Source organism: Drosophila obscura, unplaced genomic scaffold (assembly GCF_018151105.1).
Source record: "Drosophila obscura isolate BZ-5 IFL unplaced genomic scaffold, ASM1815110v1 contig_200, whole genome shotgun sequence".
In the NCBI taxonomy this organism is placed as follows: domain Eukaryota; kingdom Metazoa; phylum Arthropoda; class Insecta; order Diptera; family Drosophilidae; genus Drosophila; species Drosophila obscura.
In genome coordinates, this window is record NW_024542791.1 from 7820235 (window position 1) to 7840204 (window position 19970).

Below are 19970 nucleotides of genomic sequence, written 5' to 3' on the forward strand. Positions count from 1 at the left end.
TAATTGTGCATAATATATTAACATTTACTATCCTGGCTTATCTATGCGTCATATAACGGTCATCCTCTATTCATTCTTTTTAAATTTTATACTCTGGCGCTTTTGTATTTCACGAATGTAACTTATACATGTATCCGATTCAAATCTTTAGCCATAAGTTCATTTAATGTTAAACACCAATGTCACTTTTTGCTTTAGCTTAAAATTGTAATTCAACAATATACTCATTAAGCATAGCTACAAAATATCAATTAAATTTACTTAGCTTTAATAACAAATATGCTCCGATTACATACAAAATGCATACATACGAGTGTATGGAATGTTCCAGTTGCCGTCAAATCTTTATTGGTAATTGCCTTTTTAGCCCATTACAATAATTAAAACTTAATATCTTTCTTATCTAATACACAAATAAGAGCTGCTACGGTAAATAAAACAGAAATCAAAGCATACGAATCAGTACTAAAACAAATAGCTAGGCACTGAAAGTGAACAATTTCAAGTTTGTAAAAAGGAAAGTGGAGTAAGAGAAACACTAATTAACCTATGCCCACATGTGTGTACAATATATGCAATAGGTATAGTTGCACCCAAACATTAGCTAAAAGTATTTAAAAAATGTAAATGCCTATTTCTACTAACATTTATTAAGTAATGCTATTTAAATAAATGAAAATATTGATTATATACAACGTGCATGTCGTTACCGTTCTTTATAGGATAAGGGTAGTTATAAGTTTAGCTTGTACTCCGTTGCTATAGTAAACAAATAATTTACCAAAGAGCACATCGACAAGTGTATCAAGTTAGTGTTTTTGAGACCTTAAGAGAAAGCCAGATGGATCCAGCTAAAGTAATTGGAAAATTGTAACTATTTCCAACCATTTTATTTTCCATACGTTTATTTAAATAAACCTTTAAGAAAGGAGCAGGTGCGCGTGGAGCACAAGTGGCGACATAATTATCCGGAGGTGTGGAATAGAATTTCCGATAATGCTGCCAATAAGTTCTACCATCAGAATCAGATTGACTCACAGCTAAAGGGACAACTTAACCTGCAAGGTACATATGGTATACAGATTTGCTTATTTTTTTTCTAATTAAGAGATTATTTTTGAAGAATTCTGCCCTTTTGTTTACGACAATAAGGGCGAATCCCAATTTATGTCACCGGGTATGCATAATAGCTTAATAGCTAGATGTCGCTGTGGTCGGTTCCGCCGGGCCTCACACATAGGAAGATGTCTACAGAGAACGGCAAGTCCAGATTATAACGTTACACAGTCAAGTCCCAAAGATTCCCTAATGAAAACAGGGGAACCCGGAGATAATGCTCAAACGAAAATACCAGTAAATGTGCCACGCACATCCAACTGTAAGGTTAACCGAACAACCAAAATAGTTACAAGCAACTATTAACATTTTGTTTTGCTAAGCAGCTTCTATTGGGCTTTTAGGAATCCAGCCGAGCTATCGAAAACTAGAGCAATCTATGCAGTACGTTTCGCCGACCTTCTCGATGACCGGGCCACGCATAACAGCAGTGCCGTATAATATTATTATAATAGGCTAAAATTTAAATTTGAGTAATAAAATTCTTATAATGAATAAATCACCTAGCTGCTATTACAATGAATTCGGTTTTTACTCACTCTAGCGGAGTAGGGAATTCAGGACCGAATTCATCAGCAGACCTGCGCAATAAAAATTTAGACTAAATAGATGCCTCCTATATATCTCATAAAACTGGAATTACCAGAGATGGCAGTTTCGCAAACCTGTACTGTTGTCTTTCGAAATGCAGCTTGCTATGTGAAAATATTTTAGTATCGCTAGAGCAGCGAACGAGGTAAAAGCTAACGGGATTTTTTAAGATGATCAGATTTTGAAACAAAATTATACTACTAGTCTGTGCTACTCCCATAGTGACTGCGCAACTTATTTTTCAAACTACACAAAACCCGTTGGAAAAATCTGGAACGATAATATCACGCTATGTTCCTACTTCTGAGGCAGGCTGGGTAGTTGGTCAACAATGTAAGAGTACAAGGTACTATTACACCTTTCGTCACTCCTCCGCCAGTGACACAACAATTTCTAGACTGCTTTGGCAGTTGTCCAACTACTCCAGAGTATAATCCCATTTGTGGTAGCAACATGCAGCTCTACTCAAATGAACAGAAATTCAACTGCGCGCGATTTTGTGGTGCTGGTGAGTTTGCTTATTATTTCATATATGTATGTATTTATATAGTGCTCACATCCGAATTATTCCCAGATATTCAAATTGTGAGACGGGAAGTGAGGGTCTTTTTCCAATGACACGTGGTTGGCATTACTCATTTCTTCACTGCACAAATAAATCGTAAAATCAAAACAAAAACAAAAACTAGCTTGATTTTAGATATAGGTCTCCAAAAAATCGCTTACAAAATAGCGTTCAAATGGCAAATCCTTATTATCCTTGATTTCAATATGTTTAAAAGATCCAGGGCTCTCCTTTAAGGGGTTTTAAATTTTAGCCTGGATTCTAATCAGTTTACCTAACATCACTTTTTTGGTTTCGTTATGGTTGGCTGACCAGCAAAAATGTAAATTAGCGTTAGCGAATAACTTTCCCTTTTAATTCCAAAGAAAATATAGCACAGATGCTGTTTCCTTCTATGCATATTGACCATATTCCAAAGTCTAAAACTTAATATATGTATTTATATTGTATGTATTTTTTAGCTATGTGGTATTCACTCAGATGGAGTCAAATGATAAAGTCTTGCAGACCCATTATGGTGTACCGCGGCACGAGCAGTACACCAATGCCATGGTCTTGGCACAAACTCGCTTGGCTGCTGCGGGATGAAAAGTTCGTTGGTGTACGACACATCGTTATGGCGATCAAAGCTATGGGCTTTGATTATGGCCTGATCCATTAAGTAGCTGTGTAATGGAAAATGCATCACAGCCACTCGCCTATATAGATCCGAAGCCAGCAAATGAGTCTCAGTGTCAGTCCCTGGACCATTTATCCTTTGATAGAGAGAGCGCTTTACGGAATCATGTCTACTTCATCGCGACACCTGGTATCGGGAGCAGTATAGTGTATCTTTGGCGCCAGTATTTTAATGGCTCTTGTGGAGTTCTGTGTTTTGTCGCCATTATAATGAGCTGCACGGGAGTTGCCTCCCAAAAGGCTAGACTGAAAATATCAAAACCTAACTGCTCAAAAGCGCCAACGTCTACAGCACTGTCACAGCGTGGTCGTCAAAAACATATATGAACCAGGGTGGAACTCAGAGTAAAATCTGGCCACGGTATGACGGCGTATGCCTGGGAGTACCTAGCAGGCACATAAGCAGTGAGGACTACAGAGATATATCTAACGCCCAGCGATCCACATACGCACAAAAACAATGCGTCGTTCCAACCAATTTCCGCTAACTTCCAAACGCAAAGGGATCGGAACCTAGTATGGCGTCAGAATGGTATGACACTAAACTCAAATACTCCAACAGGGCTGGAGTAGAGAGTAAGGATACCAACACCTGACGTTCTATTTATTTGTACTTTATACAGCACATCTTATAAATTAATTAACGTTACAGCTTACAAAGTTGCTTACTACGGATCAGTGGGACATAGGTAATTATATACAAGAGTGATAATACTAATATACGATAGTATCGAAAAAAGTTATCGAACATTCTGCGTCTCCATTGCAGTGAGATGTTCTTTTGTTTACATTAATTAATAATAATAATCTTTTCATTTCAGTGGACTCGATGCTTAAATATAGCCTTGCTGCCTAAATACAGCTGTGCGGCAGTGGTGGGCTCCATCCAGCTGCTGCAGTTTGCTTGCATCGCACAACTTTGGACAACATAATTGTCGAAAGAGTGCCGATGCTTGTGCCGCTGTTTGGAGTTCTTGTTGGAGTTGCGTGCTGTTGACATTCCCGTCGCTGGGCTTCAGGTATGTGAGTAATTTTCTTTTTCTTTCAGGTCCTAGGATCCAGTTGCTTCGCGGAGGTTATTGCGAGGGCGTCAGGCTGCGTCTCGTATGTGGAAATTGTGACAATAAGACTGTTGGACTGCGCAGTTTGAGGACGCTGTCGGATTGGAGATTTTTCGTGCTGCCATCTACTGTCGCTCAGCTTCAGATAAGTTTACTTCATTTGTTGTCTGTGGAAGAGAATAAGCTTGTGGAAAATTATCTCTTACAGGTGCCGCTGGGACATTGCTGCTGTTCCCGGTGGTGAAAGGATGACTTCGCCTGGAGTTGTGTAATGCCTGGAGGACGCTATTCTGGAGTTCTTGGAGGTTGGCCTGCTGGAGCTGGTCATCAACGTCGTCTGGATGGCGTGCTGTTGCTGTAGGTCGTTGCAGCAGATCGCTCGCTGAGGCATATTCGCCTGTCTGTTGGGCCGGCTGTAAGCGCATCATCCTGGGCAGATGATTAGCAATCGCCTCGCTGTATCGTGGTCTGGAGAGTCTTTGCAGGATGCAGGGGTTGATGACAAGTCTCCTTGCCAGGTAGTTGTCATGTTGGAGCAGCCTTTCATAATAGTTTCTTGTGAGATTATTATATGTTTCTTCCACTGTAGGCAACTGGAGATCTGCATGGATTAAGCTGTTCCTGACATACCAAGGCGCATCGACGATAGCTCGGATAGCTCTATTTTGAATAACCTGGATCTTGTTCATGTGCGTGTTGGATGCAAGAGAGCCCCAGATAGGAAGAGCGTACTGCCATATCGGAGCTACTAGCTGCCTGTACAGCAATGTTTTGGCGCGAGTGGATAATTTGCTCCTTCTTCCAATGAGCCATTCCAGTTTCTTAATCCGAGCTATTGTTTTTGTAATTACAGCTTGGATATGCTTATTGAAGTTGAGACCTCTGTCTAGTTGGACTCCCAGATACGGATACACATTTTTGTTGGCCAGGTGTTGCTCGGAAAGCCTTGGAGATGGATGCTGCAGCAGTGTAGATGTTGTTGAGAGCGTATGTAAGACATGAGCCGTTTTTGTGTTACTGATCGTAATTCCCCATTTTTTAGCCCATTTGGCAGCATCAGATAGCAGCTTCTCCATGTTGGTGATGCAGCTTTTTATGTTGTAATCCGACGCTAAGTAGACTGCATCGTCAGCGTATGTAGCAAGCATATTGCAGCTGTATCTGGGTGGCTTTGGTATGTCGCTAGTGTACACATTGTACAGCACAGGTCCAAGAACACTGCCCTGTGGTACTCCAGCTGCAATGTTCATTGTGGAAGAGGTGACGCCGTTGCAAACAACCCTGAAGGATCTGCCGGTTAGGTAGCTGGTGAGGATGCGGTGAAGGCTTTCCGGGATTAATCTCTTCAGTTTGCAGAGGAGACCTTCGTGCCACACTCTGTCAAAAGCTTCCTGAACGTCCATATAAACTGCTGAACAGTGCATTTTCTTCTCGTGTGCCTGTAGGATGAACTGGGTGACTCTGCCAATTTGCTGTTCTGCTGAGTGCTGTTCACGAAAACCAAACTGATGGTTTGGAATAGAACTAGCAAAGCTGCGTACCTCAAACAATCGACCCAGTAGGAGGCGCTCGAGAAGCTTAGATAGCCCAGAGAGAAGACTGATTGGCCTGTAGGATGCCAGCTGATCCGGTGGTTTGCCTGGCTTCGGTATCATGGTGACCGTGGCAGTCTTCCATGCTTTTGGATAATGGCCAAATTTGAGAGCAGCATTAAAGATGAGCGTCAAGTAAGTGATGGCAGAGATCGGCAGTGCCTTTATCGCTCGATTGCAAATGCGATCAAGCCCAGGTGACTTTTTTGACTCCAGTTTTTTAATTTCAGCTTGAACCTCGCTGATGGTGAACGGTCTGACCTGCTCTTGCTCTGTTGGACTGGGTAAAAGGAGACCTTCTTCAATTTCCCTTCTGTCTTCTGGTTCTGCTGTAATTCTTGGAGTGAAGCGTAGTTCCAAGTGCTGGGCGAAGGCTTCTGCTTTTTCTTCCGTGCTTTTGCACCAAGGGTCATCAAGAGCTGGACATCCGACTGGAACATGCTTGCGCACAGGCAGATTTGGGGCAGGTTGCCTTTTGATGTTGTTTGTGATGGCCCACAGCTTCTGCATTCTGTACCTGTCCGCCGGATCGATGCTTTGTAGTAGCCTGTCAAGCTTTTGTGCTTTAAGCAGCTTGACCTGTTTGCTGATGCGATTAGTAAGGCTGTTTAAGGTAAGTTTAATGACCGGATTCCGAGTTTTCTGGTACATTTTATTAACGATCTTTTTTGCTTCCAGCAGTTTGAGCGTACGGCGGTCTAGGTGCAAGAGATGAGGACTCTGTTGGCAACAAACAGGCTGGGCGGCATTTAAGGCAGCATTTTCGATGTTCCTTTGCAGGATATTGACCGCATCGTCGACATCATCTCCCGAGAGCAGCTCTGTTTCCAGGTGGACGTGTTGATCAAGTGAGTTTTGGTACCTTCTGATATTGGCACTTTTTGCTAATAAAACTTTTCCTTTTCCAGCTTCAGGTCTTTGGAGGAGTCTGATGATTTGAGTGACGTGGTCGGATCCTAGTTCTGGAGCCGCGACGATTTGAAGAAGGTTGGAGCGAATACCTTGGTACACGCCAAAGTCAATTGCAGATGGTGTATGCCTCCGATTGTTGGGAAAATGAGTTGGGGATCCAGTGGCCAGGATATTTCGACCGCTACCCTGAACGCTTCTCAGAAGCGCAGTGCCACGCCTGCAGGACCTAGCATTACCCCACCATTGGCTTTTGGCGTTCCAATCACCAGCAATAATAAAAACTCTACCCAAAGAATCAAACAGCTCTTTGAACTGGACCTCAGTCCACTCGTATGTGGGTGGGCAATATATGGCAGCAACTCTCAGTGGGCCACCCTTTGGTCTGGGCAGTGAGATGGCAGCTATCTGGAGACGATCTTCCGAGCAAGGGAGCAAGCTGGAGTGCGCAATGCACTTCCTTACGAGAACAGCTGCTCCACCTTGCCGGCGATTTGATGGGTGATTAGCGGTGTAAAGATGGTATCCGTCTATATTGATATCTGTGTTAGTATTTATATGTGTTTCGCACAACAAAAGTATATCAATACGCTGATTGGATAGAAAGGCTTCGACTTCCATGTGTTTATTGGACAGGCCTGCTGCATTCCAGAACGCTATCCTAATTTCCTGGGTCTTGTTAGGCATTTTGAGGGTCATTGACTCGTAACTCGGCAGGAAGGCGAGCAATGAGAACGCTTAGCATGTTCTCCAGCGATGCCATTCTTGCTTCCAAATTGGATCTAGGTTGCAGAGAGACAGAGGGGGATCTATTTTGCCCTTGATGTTTTGCAAGAAGGAGTGAGATAAGCTGATCCAATTTATGGCTGATGGTGTTTAAATTAGCATGGTTTGCTCTGCTTTGGCTACGATTAGTCGACTGCTGTCTATTGACTGACTGCTGTCTACGGGCAATGGATACATGTTGTGCTCTGGAGCGGGATCGACGTTGCTGCTGTTGGATTGCTGCTACATTTACTTGGCGACTTCCTCTGGCCACATCTGCATAGCTATGCTGGTTGACAGTTGGAGCAGGCCCTGCTTCAGAGCGCTGGCGACTTTTTTGGCGATGGCCACTAGGCTGGCGTTGTCGGCTTCTGTGGCGAGTTGAGGGCAGAGGTAGCACCGGCATGCCTAGTCCAGCCAGCAGCTTATTGGCGCGCTGTACCTCAGTTGGCGCTCTTCTGCTTTCTGCATTTTTGAAGGCAATGCAACCTCTGTAGCTGGCCGCATGGGCGCCTTTGCAGTTTGCACATTTGGCAGGCACAAGGGCAGATTTCTCACATAAAACCGTTTTATGACCCAGTCCGCACTTTACGCAGACAAACTCACTCCTGCAATATGCTTGCGTATGCCCTATACGCTGGCATCTATGGCATTGGACGACAACATTGGATCGTCTTTTAACTTCGACGCGTACCCGTTGTCCGCCCATATTGGTCAGCTTAAGAATCTCCACATTATTCTCCTTGGGAACCAACTCAACCTCAAACAGGTTCATTGCCTGACCAGTGTGTCTCCGCTTGAGCACATTTATGAACTTCACAGCGTGACCTGATGCTGTTAGTAGTTCTGTAATGTAAGCTGTGCCAGTGGAGTGATGAAGATCGCGAATGACGACCCTGTAGCCGCGTTCGGACCCAAGCTGGTAAGTGTATGACGGAATGTTCGTGCTTTCATCATCGAAGAATTTTCTCAGAGTTCTAAATGCATCAATGCTATTGCACATGATGCGTAATCCTCCTACACTTGTAGTTTTAGTGTAGAAGCTGCCTTCACCAATTACACTTCTTATTTTACTCATTGTTTCTAAGATGTTCTCCACTTTTGGAATAACAATCGGTGGAGGTTTTTCAGGGCGGATGACTCTAGCGGGAGGCACCACTGTGGGCTCAGTCTGAGCTGAAACACCGGCTCTAGCGTGAGCGGCTGCTTGAGAAACGGTTGCTGCAGGCATTGCTGGGAACTCACCGTGATTGGCGTCAGAGGTGTCCATCAAAATGTCGTCATCAAGCTGACCATCATCATCTGGAGCAAGGAGATTATAGTAGTTCTTCTGTGGGCTAGAAGCAGCTACTTTTTTGGTTGTCGGATTGACGGCAGAGTCAGGTGTCGCTGGGCGCTTTGGTGCTCCGATTGTTCCACTTTTTGGCGGAGGTGGCTTGAAACAGACTTCCTGGATCTGGTCAGGATCAAGGCAGTTATTAATAAGGCGTCGCCCACGTTGGGTGTAAAAGGTAAACAGAGCTTGTTCTTCATCCAAGTGTTCGACTTCAAGTTGGTTCGCCCCGAGCTCATTGGAGAGGGCGTTTATTAGTAAGTTCCGGTCATGTTGATGGATTTTAACAATGATTGGAGCCGGCCGCGCTTCAATGGTGACGGCGCTGGTCTCCGATTGCTTTCTAGCATCAGCAAGGCGGTTCATGGCAGCCCTCGATGTACTGGGGGCATCGCTGGCGAGATCCTCAAGTGAGGAAGAAACTGAGGCAGGAGCTAGCCTGTTTTTTGACACTGCACTTGCACGTGGAGAGGCTGGCGCTGAGCTTGAATCGCGCACACTGTTCTCACTGTCATCACCATCATTTGGCACATTCGACGTCTTTGTGGCCCTTTTGGACTTTGGTCCGGGCTTGCGAGGCATCTATATATTTTTTCCGTTTTTTTTTTTCTGATTTATTTTTCTTTTTCTTTCTATTTCTTTCTAGCTCCAGATCGGAACCTAGTACCTCAAACAATCGACCCAGTAGGAGGCGCTCGAGAAGCTTAGATAGCCCAGAGAGAAGACTGATTGGCCTGTAGGATGCCAGCTGATCCGGTGGTTTGCCTGGCTTCGGTATCATGGTGACCGTGGCAGTCTTCCATGCTTTTGGATAATGGCCAAATTTGAGAGCAGCATTAAAGATGAGCGTCAAGTAAGTGATGGCAGAGATCGGCAGTGCCTTTATCGCTCGATTGCAAATGCGATCAAGCCCAGGTGACTTTTTTGACTCCAGTTTTTTAATTTCAGCTTCAACCTCGCTGATGGTGAACGGTCTGACCTGCTCTTGCTCTGTTGGACTGGGTAAAAGGAGACCTTCTTCAATTTCCCTTCTGTCTTCTGGTTCTGCTGTAATTCTTGGAGTGAAGCGTAGTTCCAAGTGCTGGGCGAAGGCTTCTGCTTTTTCTTCCGTGCTTTTGCACCAAGGGTCATCAAGAGCTGGACATCCGACTGGAACATGCTTGCGCACAGGCAGATTTGGGGCAGGTTGCCTTTTGATGTTGTTTGTGATGGCCCACAGCTTCTGCATTCTGTACCTGTCCGCCGGATCGATGCTTTGTAGTAGCCTGTCAAGCTTTTGTGCTTTAAGCAGCTTGACCTGTTTGCTGATGCGATTAGTAAGGCTGTTTAAGGTAAGTTTAATGACCGGATTCCGAGTTTTCTGGTACATTTTATTAACGATCTTTTTTGCTTCCAGCAGTTTGAGCGTACGGCGGTCTAGGTGCAAGAGATGAGGACTCTGTTGGCAACAAACAGGCTGGGCGGCATTTAAGGCAGCATTTTCGATGTTCCTTTGCAGGATATTGACCGCATCGTCGACATCATCTCCCGAGAGCAGCTCTGTTTCCAGGTGGACGTGTTGATCAAGTGAGTTTTGGTACCTTCTGATATTGGCACTTTTTGCTAATAAAACTTTTCCTTTTCCAGCTTCAGGTCTTTGGAGGAGTCTGATGATTTGAGTGACGTGGTCGGATCCTAGTTCTGGAGCCGCGACGATTTGAAGAAGGTTGGAGCGAATACCTTGGTACACGCCAAAGTCAATTGCAGATGGTGTATGCCTCCGATTGTTGGGAAAATGAGTTGGGGATCCAGTGGCCAGGATATTTCGACCGCTACCCTGAACGCTTCTCAGAAGCGCAGTGCCACGCCTGCAGGACCTAGCATTACCCCACCATTGGCTTTTGGCGTTCCAATCACCAGCAATAATAAAAACTCTACCCAAAGAATCAAACAGCTCTTTGAACTGGACCTCAGTCCACTCGTATGTGGGTGGGCAATATATGGCAGCAACTCTCAGTGGGCCACCCTTTGGTCTGGGCAGTGAGATGGCAGCTATCTGGAGACGATCTTCCGAGCAAGGGAGCAAGCTGGAGTGCGCAATGCACTTCCTTACGAGAACAGCTGCTCCACCTTGCCGGCGATTTGATGGGTGATTAGCGGTGTAAAGATGGTATCCGTCTATATTGATATCTGTGTTAGTATTTATATGTGTTTCGCACAACAAAAGTATATCAATACGCTGATTGGATAGAAAGGCTTCGACTTCCATGTGTTTATTGGACAGGCCTGCTGCATTCCAGAACGCTATCCTAATTTCCTGGGTCTTGTTAGGCATTTTGAGGGTCATTGACTCGTAACTCGGCAGGAAGGCGAGCAATGAGAACGCTTAGCATGTTCTCCAGCGATGCCATTCTTGCTTCAAAATTGGATCTAGGTTGCAGAGAGACAGAGGGGGATCTATTTTGCCCTTGATGTTTTGCAAGAAGGAGTGAGATAAGCTGATCCAATTTATGGCTGATGGTGTTTAAATTAGCATGGTTTGCTCTGCTTTGGCTACGATTAGTCGACTGCTGTCTATTGACTGACTGCTGTCTACGGGCAATGGATACATGTTGTGCTCTGGAGCGGGATCGACGTTGCTGCTGTTGGATTGCTGCTACATTTACTTGGCGACTTCCTCTGGCCACATCTGCATAGCTATGCTGGTTGACAGTTGGAGCAGGCCCTGCTTCAGAGCGCTGGCGACTTTTTTGGCGATGGCCACTAGGCTGGCGTTGTCGGCTTCTGTGGCGAGTTGAGGGCAGAGGTAGCACCGGCATGCCTAGTCCAGCCAGCAGCTTATTGGCGCGCTGTACCTCAGTTGGCGCTCTTCTGCTTTCTGCATTTTTGAAGGCAATGCAACCTCTGTAGCTGGCCGCATGGGCGCCTTTGCAGTTTGCACATTTGGCAGGCACAAGGGCAGATTTCTCACATAAAACCGTTTTATGACCCAGTCCGCACTTTACGCAGACAAACTCACTCCTGCAATATGCTTGCGTATGCCCTATACGCTGGCATCTATGGCATTGGACGACAACATTGGATCGTCTTTTAACTTCGACGCGTACCCGTTGTCCGCCCATATTGGTCAGCTTAAGAATCTCCACATTATTCTCCTTGGGAACCAACTCAACCTCAAACAGGTTCATTGCCTGACCAGTGTGTCTCCGCTTGAGCACATTTATGAACTTCACAGCGTGACCTGATGCTGTTAGTAGTTCTGTAATGTAAGCTGTGCCAGTGGAGTGATGAAGATCGCGAATGACGACCCTGTAGCCGCGTTCGGACCCAAGCTGGTAAGTGTATGACGGAATGTTCGTGCTTTCATCATCGAAGAATTTTCTCAGAGTTCTAAATGCATCAATGCTATTGCACATGATGCGTAATCCTCCTACACTTGTAGTTTTAGTGTAGAAGCTGCCTTCACCAATTACACTTCTTATTTTACTCATTGTTTCTAAGATGTTCTCCACTTTTGGAATAACAATCGGTGGAGGTTTTTCAGGGCGGATGACTCTAGCGGGAGGCACCACTGTGGGCTCAGTCTGAGCTGAAACACCGGCTCTAGCGTGAGCGGCTGCTTGAGAAACGGTTGCTGCAGGCATTGCTGGGAACTCACCGTGATTGGCGTCAGAGGTGTCCATCAAAATGTCGTCATCAAGCTGACCATCATCATCTGGAGCAAGGAGATTATAGTAGTTCTTCTGTGGGCTAGAAGCAGCTACTTTTTTGGTTGTCGGATTGACGGCAGAGTCAGGTGTCGCTGGGCGCTTTGGTGCTCCGATTGTTCCACTTTTTGGCGGAGGTGGCTTGAAACAGACTTCCTGGATCTGGTCAGGATCAAGGCAGTTATTAATAAGGCGTCGCCCACGTTGGGTGTAAAAGGTAAACAGAGCTTGTTCTTCATCCAAGTGTTCGACTTCAAGTTGGTTCGCCCCGAGCTCATTGGAGAGGGCGTTTATTAGTAAGTTCCGGTCATGTTGATGGATTTTAACAATGATTGGAGCCGGCCGCGCTTCAATGGTGACGGCGCTGGTCTCCGATTGCTTTCTAGCATCAGCAAGGCGGTTCATGGCAGCCCTCGATGTACTGGGGGCATCGCTGGCGAGATCCTCAAGTGAGGAAGAAACTGAGGCAGGAGCTAGCCTGTTTTTTGACACTGCACTTGCACGTGGAGAGGCTGGCGCTGAGCTTGAATCGCGCACACTGTTCTCACTGTCATCACCATCATTTGGCACATTCGACGTCTTTGTGGCCCTTTTGGACTTTGGTCCGGGCTTGCGAGGCATCTATATATTTTTTCCGTTTTTTTTTTTCTGATTTATTTTTCTTTTTCTTTCTATTTCTTTCTAGCTCCAGATCGGAACCTAGTACCTCAAACAATCGACCCAGTAGGAGGCGCTCGAGAAGCTTAGATAGCCCAGAGAGAAGACTGATTGGCCTGTAGGATGCCAGCTGATCCGGTGGTTTGCCTGGCTTCGGTATCATGGTGACCGTGGCAGTCTTCCATGCTTTTGGATAATGGCCAAATTTGAGAGCAGCATTAAAGATGAGCGTCAAGTAAGTGATGGCAGAGATCGGCAGTGCCTTTATCGCTCGATTGCAAATGCGATCAAGCCCAGGTGACTTTTTTGACTCCAGTTTTTTAATTTCAGCTTCAACCTCGCTGATGGTGAACGGTCTGACCTGCTCTTGCTCTGTTGGACTGGGTAAAAGGAGACCTTCTTCAATTTCCCTTCTGTCTTCTGGTTCTGCTGTAATTCTTGGAGTGAAGCGTAGTTCCAAGTGCTGGGCGAAGGCTTCTGCTTTTTCTTCCGTGCTTTTGCACCAAGGGTCATCAAGAGCTGGACATCCGACTGGAACATGCTTGCGCACAGGCAGATTTGGGGCAGGTTGCCTTTTGATGTTGTTTGTGATGGCCCACAGCTTCTGCATTCTGTACCTGTCCGCCGGATCGATGCTTTGTAGTAGCCTGTCAAGCTTTTGTGCTTTAAGCAGCTTGACCTGTTTGCTGATGCGATTAGTAAGGCTGTTTAAGGTAAGTTTAATGACCGGATTCCGAGTTTTCTGGTACATTTTATTAACGATCTTTTTTGCTTCCAGCAGTTTGAGCGTACGGCGGTCTAGGTGCAAGAGATGAGGACTCTGTTGGCAACAAACAGGCTGGGCGGCATTTAAGGCAGCATTTTCGATGTTCCTTTGCAGGATATTGACCGCATCGTCGACATCATCTCCCGAGAGCAGCTCTGTTTCCAGGTGGACGTGTTGATCAAGTGAGTTTTGGTACCTTCTGATATTGGCACTTTTTGCTAATAAAACTTTTCCTTTTCCAGCTTCAGGTCTTTGGAGGAGTCTGATGATTTGAGTGACGTGGTCGGATCCTAGTTCTGGAGCCGCGACGATTTGAAGAAGGTTGGAGCGAATACCTTGGTACACGCCAAAGTCAATTGCAGATGGTGTATGCCTCCGATTGTTGGGAAAATGAGTTGGGGATCCAGTGGCCAGGATATTTCGACCGCTACCCTGAACGCTTCTCAGAAGCGCAGTGCCACGCCTGCAGGACCTAGCATTACCCCACCATTGGCTTTTGGCGTTCCAATCACCAGCAATAATAAAAACTCTACCCAAAGAATCAAACAGCTCTTTGAACTGGACCTCAGTCCACTCGTATGTGGGTGGGCAATATATGGCAGCAACTCTCAGTGGGCCACCCTTTGGTCTGGGCAGTGAGATGGCAGCTATCTGGAGACGATCTTCCGAGCAAGGGAGCAAGCTGGAGTGCGCAATGCACTTCCTTACGAGAACAGCTGCTCCACCTTGCCGGCGATTTGATGGGTGATTAGCGGTGTAAAGATGGTATCCGTCTATATTGATATCTGTGTTAGTATTTATATGTGTTTCGCACAACAAAAGTATATCAATACGCTGATTGGATAGAAAGGCTTCGACTTCCATGTGTTTATTGGACAGGCCTGCTGCATTCCAGAACGCTATCCTAATTTCCTGGGTCTTGTTAGGCATTTTGAGGGTCATTGACTCGTAACTCGGCAGGAAGGCGAGCAATGAGAACGCTTAGCATGTTCTCCAGCGATGCCATTCTTGCTTCCAAATTGGATCTAGGTTGCAGAGAGACAGAGGGGGATCTATTTTGCCCTTGATGTTTTGCAAGAAGGAGTGAGATAAGCTGATCCAATTTATGGCTGATGGTGTTTAAATTAGCATGGTTTGCTCTGCTTTGGCTACGATTAGTCGACTGCTGTCTATTGACTGACTGCTGTCTACGGGCAATGGATACATGTTGTGCTCTGGAGCGGGATCGACGTTGCTGCTGTTGGATTGCTGCTACATTTACTTGGCGACTTCCTCTGGCCACATCTGCATAGCTATGCTGGTTGACAGTTGGAGCAGGCCCTGCTTCAGAGCGCTGGCGACTTTTTTGGCGATGGCCACTAGGCTGGCGTTGTCGGCTTCTGTGGCGAGTTGAGGGCAGAGGTAGCACCGGCATGCCTAGTCCAGCCAGCAGCTTATTGGCGCGCTGTACCTCAGTTGGCGCTCTTCTGCTTTCTGCATTTTTGAAGGCAATGCAACCTCTGTAGCTGGCCGCATGGGCGCCTTTGCAGTTTGCACATTTGGCAGGCACAAGGGCAGATTTCTCACATAAAACCGTTTTATGACCCAGTCCGCACTTTACGCAGACAAACTCACTCCTGCAATATGCTTGCGTATGCCCTATACGCTGGCATCTATGGCATTGGACGACAACATTGGATCGTCTTTTAACTTCGACGCGTACCCGTTGTCCGCCCATATTGGTCAGCTTAAGAATCTCCACATTATTCTCCTTGGGAACCAACTCAACCTCAAACAGGTTCATTGCCTGACCAGTGTGTCTCCGCTTGAGCACATTTATGAACTTCACAGCGTGACCTGATGCTGTTAGTAGTTCTGTAATGTAAGCTGTGCCAGTGGAGTGATGAAGATCGCGAATGACGACCCTGTAGCCGCGTTCGGACCCAAGCTGGTAAGTGTATGACGGAATGTTCGTGCTTTCATCATCGAAGAATTTTCTCAGAGTTCTAAATGCATCAATGCTATTGCACATGATGCGTAATCCTCCTACACTTGTAGTTTTAGTGTAGAAGCTGCCTTCACCAATTACACTTCTTATTTTACTCATTGTTTCTAAGATGTTCTCCACTTTTGGAATAACAATCGGTGGAGGTTTTTCAGGGCGGATGACTCTAGCGGGAGGCACCACTGTGGGCTCAGTCTGAGCTGAAACACCGGCTCTAGCGTGAGCGGCTGCTTGAGAAACGGTTGCTGCAGGCATTGCTGGGAACTCACCGTGATTGGCGTCAGAGGTGTCCATCAAAATGTCGTCATCAAGCTGACCATCATCATCTGGAGCAAGGAGATTATAGTAGTTCTTCTGTGGGCTAGAAGCAGCTACTTTTTTGGTTGTCGGATTGACGGCAGAGTCAGGTGTCGCTGGGCGCTTTGGTGCTCCGATTGTTCCACTTTTTGGCGGAGGTGGCTTGAAACAGACTTCCTGGATCTGGTCAGGATCAAGGCAGTTATTAATAAGGCGTCGCCCACGTTGGGTGTAAAAGGTAAACAGAGCTTGTTCTTCATCCAAGTGTTCGACTTCAAGTTGGTTCGCCCCGAGCTCATTGGAGAGGGCGTTTATTAGTAAGTTCCGGTCATGTTGATGGATTTTAACAATGATTGGAGCCGGCCGCGCTTCAATGGTGACGGCGCTGGTCTCCGATTGCTTTCTAGCATCAGCAAGGCGGTTCATGGCAGCCCTCGATGTACTGGGGGCATCGCTGGCGAGATCCTCAAGTGAGGAAGAAACTGAGGCAGGAGCTAGCCTGTTTTTTGACACTGCACTTGCACGTGGAGAGGCTGGCGCTGAGCTTGAATCGCGCACACTGTTCTCACTGTCATCACCATCATTTGGCACATTCGACGTCTTTGTGGCCCTTTTGGACTTTGGTCCGGGCTTGCGAGGCATCTATATATTTTTTCCGTTTTTTTTCAGATTTATTTTTCTTTTTCTTTCTATTTCTTTCTAGCTCCAGATCGGAACCTAGTACCTCAAACAATCGACCCAGTAGGAGGCGCTCGAGAAGCTTAGATAGCCCAGAGAGAAGACTGATTGGCCTGTAGGATGCCAGCTGATCCGGTGGTTTGCCTGGCTTCGGTATCATGGTGACCGTGGCAGTCTTCCATGCTTTTGGATAATGGCCAAATTTGAGAGCAGCATTAAAGATGAGCGTCAAGTAAGTGATGGCAGAGATCGGCAGTGCCTTTATCGCTCGATTGCAAATGCGATCAAGCCCAGGTGACTTTTTTGACTCCAGTTTTTTAATTTCAGCTTCAACCTCGCTGATGGTGAACGGTCTGACCTGCTCTTGCTCTGTTGGACTGGGTAAAAGGAGACCTTCTTCAATTTCCCTTCTGTCTTCTGGTTCTGCTGTAATTCTTGGAGTGAAGCGTAGTTCCAAGTGCTGGGCGAAGGCTTCTGCTTTTTCTTCCGTGCTTTTGCACCAAGGGTCATCAAGAGCTGGACATCCGACTGGAACATGCTTGCGCACAGGCAGATTTGGGGCAGGTTGCCTTTTGATGTTGTTTGTGATGGCCCACAGCTTCTGCATTCTGTACCTGTCCGCCGGATCGATGCTTTGTAGTAGCCTGTCAAGCTTTTGTGCTTTAAGCAGCTTGACCTGTTTGCTGATGCGATTAGTAAGGCTGTTTAAGGTAAGTTTAATGACCGGATTCCGAGTTTTCTGGTACATTTTATTAACGATCTTTTTTGCTTCCAGCAGTTTGAGCGTACGGCGGTCTAGGTGCAAGAGATGAGGACTCTGTTGGCAACAAACAGGCTGGGCGGCATTTAAGGCAGCATTTTCGATGTTCCTTTGCAGGATATTGACCGCATCGTCGACATCATCTCCCGAGAGCAGCTCTGTTTCCAGGTGGACGTGTTGATCAAGTGAGTTTTGGTACCTTCTGATATTGGCACTTTTTGCTAATAAAACTTTTCCTTTTCCAGCTTCAGGTCTTTGGAGGAGTCTGATGATTTGAGTGACGTGGTCGGATCCTAGTTCTGGAGCCGCGACGATTTGAAGAAGGTTGGAGCGAATACCTTGGTACACGCCAAAGTCAATTGCAGATGGTGTATGCCTCCGATTGTTGGGAAAATGAGTTGGGGATCCAGTGGCCAGGATATTTCGACCGCTACCCTGAACGCTTCTCAGAAGCGCAGTGCCACGCCTGCAGGACCTAGCATTACCCCACCATTGGCTTTTGGCGTTCCAATCACCAGCAATAATAAAAACTCTACCCAAAGAATCAAACAGCTCTTTGAACTGGACCTCAGTCCACTCGTATGTGGGTGGGCAATATATGGCAGCAACTCTCAGTGGGCCACCCTTTGGTCTGGGCAGTGAGATGGCAGCTATCTGGAGACGATCTTCCGAGCAAGGGAGCAAGCTGGAGTGCGCAATGCACTTCCTTACGAGAACAGCTGCTCCACCTTGCCGGCGATTTGATGGGTGATTAGCGGTGTAAAGATGGTATCCGTCTATATTGATATCTGTGTTAGTATTTATATGTGTTTCGCACAACAAAAGTATATCAATACGCTGATTGGATAGAAAGGCTTCGACTTCCATGTGTTTATTGGACAGGCCTGCTGCATTCCAGAACGCTATCCTAATTTCCTGGGTCTTGTTAGGCATTTTGAGGGTCATTGACTCGTAACTCGGCAGGAAGGCGAGCAATGAGAACGCTTAGCATGTTCTCCAGCGATGCCATTCTTGCTTCAAAATTGGATCTAGGTTGCAGAGAGACAGAGGGGGATCTATTTTGCCCTTGATGTTTTGCAAGAAGGAGTGAGATAAGCTGATCCAATTTATGGCTGATGGTGTTTAAATTAGCATGGTTTGCTCTGCTTTGGCTACGATTAGTCGACTGCTGTCTATTGACTGACTGCTGTCTACGGGCAATGGATACATGTTGTGCTCTGGAGCGGGATCGACGTTGCTGCTGTTGGATTGCTGCTACATTTACTTGGCGACTTCCTCTGGCCACATCTGCATAGCTATGCTGGTTGACAGTTGGAGCAGGCCCTGCTTCAGAGCGCTGGCGACTTTTTTGGCGATGGCCACTAGGCTGGCGTTGTCGGCTTCTGTGGCGAGTTGAGGGCAGAGGTAGCACCGGCATGCCTAGTCCAGCCAGCAGCTTATTGGCGCGCTGTACCTCAGTTGGCGCTCTTCTGCTTTCTGCATTTTTGAAGGCAATGCAACCTCTGTAGCTGGCCGCATGGGCGCCTTTGCAGTTTGCACATTTGGCAGGCACAAGGGCAGATTTCTCACATAAAACCGTTTTATGACCCAGTCCGCACTTTACGCAGACAAACTCACTCCTGCAATATGCTTGCGTATGCCCTATACGCTGGCATCTATGGCATTGGACGACAACATTGGATCGTCTTTTAACTTCGACGCGTACCCGTTGTCCGCCCATATTGGTCAGCTTAAGAATCTCCACATTATTCTCCTTGGGAACCAACTCAACCTCAAACAGGTTCATTGCCTGACCAGTGTGTCTCCGCTTGAGCACATTTATGAACTTCACAGCGTGACCTGATGCTGTTAGTAGTTCTGTAATGTAAGCTGTGCCAGTGGAGTGATGAAGATCGCGAATGACGACCCTGTAGCCGCGTTCGGACCCAAGCTGGTAAGTGTATGACGGAATGTTCGTGCTTTCATCATCGAAGAATTTTCTCAGAGTTCTAAATGCATCAATGCTATTGCACATGATGCGTAATCCTCCTACACTTGTAGTTTTAGTGTAGAAGCTGCCTTCACCAATTACACTTCTTATTTTACTCATTGTTTCTAAGATGTTCTCCACTTTTGGAATAACAATCGGTGGAGGTTTTTCAGGGCGGATGACTCTAGCGGGAGGCACCACTGTGGGCTCAGTCTGAGCTGAAACACCGGCTCTAGCGTGAGCGGCTGCTTGAGAAACGGTTGCTGCAGGCATTGCTGGGAACTCACCGTGATTGGCGTCAGAGGTGTCCATCAAAATGTCGTCATCAAGCTGACCATCATCATCTGGAGCAAGGAGATTATAGTAGTTCTTCTGTGGGCTAGAAGCAGCTACTTTTTTGGTTGTCGGATTGACGGCAGAGTCAGGTGTCGCTGGGCGCTTTGGTGCTCCGATTGTTCCACTTTTTGGCGGAGGTGGCTTGAAACAGACTTCCTGGATCTGGTCAGGATCAAGGCAGTTATTAATAAGGCGTCGCCCACGTTGGGTGTAAAAGGTAAACAGAG

At 46.4% G+C, this 19970-nt stretch overlaps 1 protein-coding gene and 1 pseudogene across 3 annotated transcripts; both read left to right on the forward strand.

Moving 5' to 3' along the window:
- The first annotated feature begins 812 nt into the window (after positions 1-812).
- Positions 813-2023, forward strand: LOC111073669. Of its 3 annotated transcripts, XR_002607737.2 has the most exons (6): positions 813-870; positions 926-1065; positions 1124-1378; positions 1443-1589; positions 1661-1852; positions 1930-2023. XR_002607737.2 is itself a non-coding variant. In XM_022366093.1 (4 exons), the coding sequence occupies exons 1-4, from the start codon at positions 842-844 to the stop codon at positions 1574-1576; spliced, it is 558 nt and encodes a 185-aa protein (XP_022221785.1). In that variant the 5' UTR covers positions 813-841; the 3' UTR covers positions 1577-1624. The 3 variants fall into 3 exon arrangements, 2 of the variants coding, with proteins under 2 accessions (XP_022221785.1, XP_022221786.1); XM_022366093.1 differs by lacking the exons at positions 1661-1852; positions 1930-2023 and having other exon boundaries at positions 1443-1624; XM_022366094.1 differs by lacking the exons at positions 1661-1852; positions 1930-2023 and having other exon boundaries at positions 1124-1383; positions 1443-1533.
- A 729-nt stretch (positions 2024-2752) lies between these two features.
- Positions 2753-3438, forward strand: LOC121404429 (annotated as a pseudogene).
- Positions 3439-19970: the final 16532 nt, after the last annotated feature.